Consider the following 7,361-nt stretch of genomic DNA (forward strand, 5'->3'; position numbering starts at 1 on the left):
AAAGGCCTAGCTCATGGACAAGGAAAGGCGCCAAGAATTGGAGCATTGTGCCCGCCCTCCATTGAAGAAAAAACAGAAGATGCCAGTCAAAGATTACTTTCTACCGCAAGCGGGGTAGGCTGTAGCTGAGGTAAGTGACCACAATGTTCGACAGGTTGGGGAATAATATACCAGGAAACAATGAAGTGGTATCCCGAGGAATCCTGTCCCTAGGGACGGGAGATTTTCGCGAAAATTATAGAGAAACAAATCCCGCACTCCTGGTGTTTACTACTCTATAGGTACTGGTTCGTAAGTTACTCTAATAACGGGTGTAAGAGAAGAATAGGGTGATAAGTTTGCCTCGAAGTGGTTAACCACTTTACCGCTCACATTTAGGAGCTGCTATGGCCAAAAAGCCTAATTCCGCTCGCGAGTGGTCAAAAGATCGACGCCGCTTGTCAGCCAAGCATCAAGGCGAGTTCTCATTGGCCGAAAGTGTGGACCCAACATCCAATTATGATCCAGTGTCTGTCAAATGGCGTTGCCAACGTAGCGTCGAAATTTCCAGAATAGTGTCACGACGCGCTGTACATATGCTTTTGGCCTGGTTTTGAGGGTTTGGTACCTTTAGTGGTTCCGTCACCGAAACGCTACCTTCCAAGGTTCAAACGGATAAATGAGCTGAGGTATTACCGTTATTACAGCTGGATTCAGTGGACATCTGTTATCACAAGAGAAGGTTAGCGGAGCGCATGAACGACCTCAAAAAGGGGATTGGTATAAACGTAGACAACCCAATAGAAGGCAGGAAATTTTTGAGGAGGACAGGGAAGGTGAGAAGACGAGAGGCAAACAGTATACCTACCTCCTCCACTTTCTCTGCCTTCGGTTTGGCGGGGTAGACACCAGCACGCATAAATGACGCCTTCCAGCATTCGACCAACTCCGAAGACTCTGCCGATAGCTCCAGCTGTTTGTAGTCCTTGTACACATTTCGCGAGTCCGGGTAAAACAGCGCGAACACGTGCTTCTTGCCAAAGAACCCGGTTTCCACATCTCGAATTTTCAGTCCGTCCAGAAGTAGCACATATCGTTTCTCTTTTTCCTGTCGTCAGGTTATAAAATAAACTATTATGGACGTGTGAATGATAGCACAATTTGATATAAGTAGTATTGGACGATTGTTCGAAATTCGCGAACATCTCACGATTAGTTTCGCCCTGTTTGGGATCGCTATTTTATATTCAGGAGCTGAGAAAATCAATCCCTGATTTTGAGCTCACGGTGATGCATGAAATTGCTGAAACTGACCATCATACTACTTAAATCAAACAAAAGAAATGTGATTGATATTTTCGCGGCGAAATCTCGGGGCAGTCTGTATGCTAGAACAAGAAATATCAATATGCAACTGACTACTTGGTCGAGGCTCCATTTGCAACAGTATCATCAAAAAAAGTAGACAGCAGGATTTTTTGTCACTACCGCCTTGGCCACACCCCGCTGTCGTGACAGCACCATAACAAGTTGTTCAGATAAAGTTTGATAAGGCAACCTGAAAACTGGACAGACCCGATTCCAGGTTGATAAAGTAGTGCAACAACTCTGGGAGGAAAACCATGAACCTAGGAAGGTTTCAACTCAACTGACCATTGTTCACATTCGTTCCGGAATAAAAGTGAAACCGAGGCAGATGATTGTCACACAAACTGTTAACCGGTCTTTGTTGCTGACGGAACTGTATCAAATGGTGGGGCTATCTGTGATTCTCCAATTTACACGTCGTCTCGAATAAAACGATGGAGAAAATGTCTAAAAAAGTAATCAATACAGCAGACGAACGGTCTGATAGACACTGCAGTCCGTCTAATATTTAGGCTCAAAGCGAGTGGGGAGTGATGGCACTGTTACTAGGTGAGTATGTGGCCAAAACTACCATTGGTACACAACGTTAATTTGAGTTGACTGAGTTGAAATCCCCAGGTTGGCGGGTGCTGTACCACTGAAACTAGATAGGTATCAAACGTAAAACTGGAAGGGGGATAATCCTAACACAGTGGGTCTTCAACTACCTACATTGCAACGCACAGTTCTCGACGAACATTGCCTGAGATGCTCTCAAACGTCCGTTCCGCTAACAAAAGGCGCCACAGGACGAAATGTCGTGCCTAAAAGTTCTTACATTTCGATGCCAATAGGTGTCCGACCACCGCATAACACCAGCGGTGTTCTCTTCTGTCTAAAGCAACTGGTAAGCTTTTACGAGTAGAATAGAAGTGAGTGACGGCCATCTTAGGGGCGAGACAGCTCAGTGGTTAGAGTGCGAATTTACTGACCGGAAGGTCCGTGGTTCGAACCCGACCTCCGCCTCTCGACTTCTCCTGTTTAGACTTGGGCGACATGGCAGTATCGCAGCCCTCGTGCTTCCTTCAGGTGGCATGGCGACTGGGTGGGTGTTACAGCTGAACGGTTTAGGTAATTCACTACCAGGCTCGAGCCACAAGCTTGATGGACAGATGCTCAAATCCCGATGTTGGCTAAATACCGCAGAGAGAGAAACGAACCTTTTTGAAACTGAACTGTGTTTTGCGACAAGCGCACACTTGAGAATCAAGTTGTCATTAGCGAGAGGCACGACTAAATCTCTCAGTTGCACTATTCCTCAACTGTATGTGTTGCATAAGGGCCGCCCCAGTTGCAGTTGAAAGGTCCGGACTTTCCATAAAACCTATTCTCATGTGATGCAGCTCACTCTCATTTCAAGGGCATCATTTTGTTTTGAGAAAACATGGATTTTTGCTTCAGAAGACGGTATTCTACCGAGGCCCTGTCAGTCATCAACACATTTTATCCAGAAAAGAAAACATTGTCGTTATGATTGGGGAGAACGGTAAAACAGCAGTATAGAATTTTGTTCGATGGTTGCAGTAGCCAATCCGTGCACGATCGAAAGAAGCACGGTGATGGAAATGGCAGCCAATCAATCAGTGAGGGGACCAGACAGGAACAATCGGAAAGTGGATTCAAACCATGGTGCGACCTGATGTGAAAGGCCTTTACAGACTATCATCGCAGAGAGCCTGAGCAGTACTCGGTTTCCGTCACAAGTAACACATGCCATTTTCACACATCCAATTATATTTAGGCGGGATAATGGTTTATTGTAAACGACACATCGGTCGGGGCAAGATCCTTGGAAGTGGAGTAGTGCGGCTGATTTCCTTGTGTGAAGGGGAATCACACACTTAGCGAATATACACACATTTGCAAACTAATTTGTTTCTTTTTTTCGAGAGACTCACATGGAACCCAGCCGAATCTCTCGTTTATAATGTTCTCAGGCAAATGAATGTGCTGCATTCACCAGGCCGCCTCATGTTTCAGTCGCAACGGTATTTGCATTATCGCGATAAGTGTATATATTTGTATTGTAATGTACTACTCATAAGGTTGCTGAACCCCAGCCGAATCTCTCGTTTATGGTGTTCTCAGGTTGATGGAAACCCGGGGACTGCGCCTACCTGATGAGCCCCAAGAAGGGCGAAACCGGTCGTGGGCTACCGAAGAGTTTTCAGCAACCTTGTGAGTAGTTTCCTTTATGAGAATCACTCACCTTCAGAAGACTGTTTACTGGATGATAAGCTATCGGTTGGAGTTAGTCAAATACGACCGGCTTTGTACACACGTGCAATCTGCGGCAAGGGAACACTGTGCACATACCATACATCGCCACCGGCTATAATAAACACACATGTGGGCACTATCTTCGCCCCCAATCATCGATGATTTTGGATACAGGGAGGAAGTAGTCAGTAGTACCTTTGAAAAGTGAATCCATTAGTGAGGCCAGACAATTAATTGCTTGTCCGTCGTGTATCTTCACGATGACACGGTAGGATACACGAATTAGCGGGAATAGACATGGGCGGAGAATATGCCACGTTGACTGGGAGTGGGCTCGCTAGTTGGGAAAAGCTGTGCGCCATAAATCGTACCAAACACGGTTCATGTAACATATGCTAGATATCTCGAAGCCGACAGTGCTGGTCCCAGTCACCACACATTTTTGTACACGCCGCGTGTAATACGAAAACACTCACTCACCTCGTTGTCCTTATACCAGGTCAATGCCTCGGTGTTCAGGACAAACCAGAATTCTTTGCTTCCACCGCGCAAAAGGGTCACATTCTGAAGCGAAAGCCAGCCTTTTCGAATGACCTAGGAGAGGAAAGCAAAACAAAACAAAACAAATACGCGATCGTTTGTGTGCTGTCCGTTGAAAAACAATGCCCCGGTGGTGTTACCTCAAGCGGTGATGAAACTGCTGCGATCAGCTGAGCGAACAAAAGCTTTCCGGGCTTGTCAGCGAAGCTAATCGGTGCCAATTAGAAAAAAAAGCGCTGTCTGCTGTTTCACCCCTATTGCAAATCACCAAAAGGATACACCGCACCAAACTCCACTAAGGGGTTTTCGAACCCGCGACCTAACAGTCTGAACACAACCTTTTGGCCACCAGAAAGTCGTGCTTTCGAAACTCCTTGCTAAAATTTCGTGAGATACGCCCTACTGCAGATTCCCAACAAGGAAGAAGCAGTGTTTCTCGCCTTTTCAGCATAGACTGGCTTCACTTAGAGGCCGACATCCCTAAATCTCCTCACACTACCAGGAAAAAAACTGACAACAAGATATACTAGTAAGATTGCAATACGTGTTCCATTCGGTGTGCGGGTGAAGTTGAGAAACAAGGGAACCTACCTTATCTCCTGGTTTGGCTTTTGCAGTTTCCGAAGACTGTTGCTCAGCGCTGAAAAGTGAATAGAAAGTTTGAAGAATCAGAAAATCACGGACAGGTGCGAAAAACGAATTGATCAGGAAAAAGATGTCCAGAGGTTGATGAGAGGGGGTTCAAGTTAGAAATGTGGTTAGCAAGTCGTGTCTGCTTCATAGTGTCCAGAAGAGGCTGGGTTAAAACACGGTGTGATAATCGACTTGGATATGAAAAAATCCGGTGACCCCAACAGAGCCACAGACGAAGGTTCTTCTATATTATGCCTTAGTCACATGACCACAAAAGGTGACATATGTTCGGCTGCACTTTGGGGTATTAGTTCAAACAAACTCATCCACAGTGCGGTTCGGAGATAGAAAGTGGTGCATCTGGGAGGTACGGACAAATAAAAGTCTGGTTATTGATCCAAAACTATTCTAAAAATGTTTGCCAGCCCACTACAGTTTTGGTCCCTCGGACGGCTGAATAGGTGGGCGTAGCCTGACACCTCCCCGTACCACGAGCTTTTATCAGTGTCACGGGTGAGTTTTGATTACAAAGATCTGAACTGCAAAGGAAGGGGAGCCAAGGTCACGGGACGTCTGCGAAATAACATGAACCTCGAGTTCGATTGGGATAGACGTTAACCGGACCTTTGTACACTTGCGGGTTAAAAAATTCGCAAAGGCACAGAGATAGAGATGAACAGTTTGTGAAACAAAAAAGTTCCCGAAAAAGAGCGAAGCAAGATTTGACTTCCATGATGTGTGATGACAAATTGATAGACATGCCGAGCTATCCGGAAGATAAGGAACGGGTGAAAAAAAGGTATCTCTAGTGGACACCCCCCATGGAGATGAACAGGTCACGTCCGTGCGTGAGGAAATTATGCACTGAGTAGAATCACGAGAAGTTTCGGACACAAATATGACAGCAGTTATCTAGGCTATGGCGAATTCGAGGTTTACTGAACAAACATCTCCATCGTCGTCAACACCAGATGAGAACACTGGTGCTTAAATGCCATACACACGTTTACTTGGTTTAATATAAGATTACACATATATGGTGCTTTAGACGATTGGACTGTCTGAGTTTGATATCTCTTTGACTTTGCCAATCACAGACGAACAGGTAGTGTGAGCCACAGCGTCGTAGCCAGTGCGTATGTTGGGAGAGATAGGCATCCAAAGCCGACGCGTCTACATTCTGTTTCACTGTCATCAACAGAAATGCAGCAGCTGAACAGCTTAGATGGCTTGAAAAAAAAACAGGATGACGTGGGAATGATCTTGTCTTCCTTTTAGCGAAAATTGAAAGAACCTCTAAAAGACAGCAGAATAAAGCGCGCATGCCATTCTCATCAACGGAAGCGGATCGCCAGAATAGATGACGAAAGTTTTCTGGGGAGAAATTAAGTGGGATGGGTTCGCAGGACCAAAGGGCCAGTAAAAGCTGATGGGTGAGTCTGAGCGACATCGCAGTCAGGAACACGCAATTGAAAGTGAACGAGTTGGTTGAAGGGGTTAGTGATGGAAAAGCATTCGGTCTCACGACTTGATTGCGTGGGAGGATAACAGAATGTACTTTTTATGGTGAGCGTTGACTAAGCCGGAAGCGCAAGCTTGTGCAATGCGGTGCAATCCTAGTCAATTGTTAATGCTTGCTTAGTACAACGTCATAAACCACGCATCGATGATATGTTGGCTACAGCCAATACCGTTGCGTACACAGGGGGGTAAACAGACGAAGAAACTAGGAGTATACACTCATTTGCAAACTAATTTGGTTTTTCGAGAGACTCACTTGAAACCCAGCTGAATCTCTCGTTTGTGATGTTCTCAGGCAACTGAATGTCCTGCACCAGGCCGCCTCGTGTTGCAGTCGCTACGATATTCGAGATATCGCGATACGTGTAGATCTTTCTAAGCTACTACTCATAAGGTTGCTGTCGACGGAGTTTGAGCAACCTTATGAATAGTAGATTACAAAACTAGGGGAGGTTATGGTCGGTTCAAATACAAGGTCACGAGGTTGAGTAAACGACGGCTGTAGGTTCGAATCGAAGGTTTTCGATGTGTGTTACTGCTCCTAACAATTGATACACCTGTCCAAACAGACTACAAGGCCGGTTCAGCGAACTACTGGTCACGGTTCCTTTCTCGCCGAATAAACGGGAACTCAGCCTCATGGGTTTAAGAGAATTATGACACTGCATAAAGTAATACACTACTCATAAGGTTGCTGAAAACTGCTCGACATGCTTGTGCAAAATCCCTTGTTTCGGATCAATCTAACATCAATCACACGCGCTTTCCAACTGCCTCGTTACGGATTCGCCGACACCAACCCACAGAACCATAGCTCGTGTGGGTTGATGTCACCAAATCCGTAATGAGGCAGTTGGAAAGCGCGTTTTCGGTTGTGTAACGGGTAATTCCATTGAAGAATGTGTCCAGCACCAGAAGCTGCGTTGGTTGGGACATGTTTTACGCATGCCGAACCATCGTTCGCCGAAGAGAGTACTGTTTTCCATGCCCAATTCGGAGTGGCGTAAACAGAGAGGTGGCCAACCCATGACCTGGCAGAGGAGTATGAAGGAGATCACGAA

General features: G+C 45.9%; 2 protein-coding genes across 2 annotated transcripts in view; one reads left to right on the top strand and one right to left on the bottom strand.

Annotated features, from left to right (window-relative positions):
• The window catches only part of T265_11699 (hypothetical protein), a gene marked incomplete at both ends in the record, with an annotated part of 11,361 nt that extends 7,041 nt beyond the window's left edge, over window positions 1-4,320 (top strand). Inside the window, one exon of the mRNA XM_009178421.1 lies at window positions 4,106-4,320. Coding sequence (XP_009176685.1) covers window positions 4,106-4,320 — 215 coding nt within the window. The remainder of the gene's footprint in view (window positions 1-4,105) is intronic.
• The window catches only part of T265_11700 (hypothetical protein), a gene marked incomplete at both ends in the record, with an annotated part of 70,112 nt that overhangs the window by 19,489 nt on the left and 43,262 nt on the right, over window positions 1-7,361 (bottom strand). Inside the window, 3 exons of the mRNA XM_009178420.1 lie at window positions 848-1,087; window positions 4,087-4,200; window positions 4,738-4,786. Coding sequence (XP_009176684.1) covers window positions 848-1,087; window positions 4,087-4,200; window positions 4,738-4,786 — 403 coding nt within the window. The remainder of the gene's footprint in view (window positions 1-847; window positions 1,088-4,086; window positions 4,201-4,737; window positions 4,787-7,361) is intronic.

Source organism: Opisthorchis viverrini, assembly GCF_000715545.1.
Source record: "Opisthorchis viverrini unplaced genomic scaffold opera_v5_556, whole genome shotgun sequence".
Classification (NCBI taxonomy): domain Eukaryota; kingdom Metazoa; phylum Platyhelminthes; class Trematoda; order Opisthorchiida; family Opisthorchiidae; genus Opisthorchis; species Opisthorchis viverrini.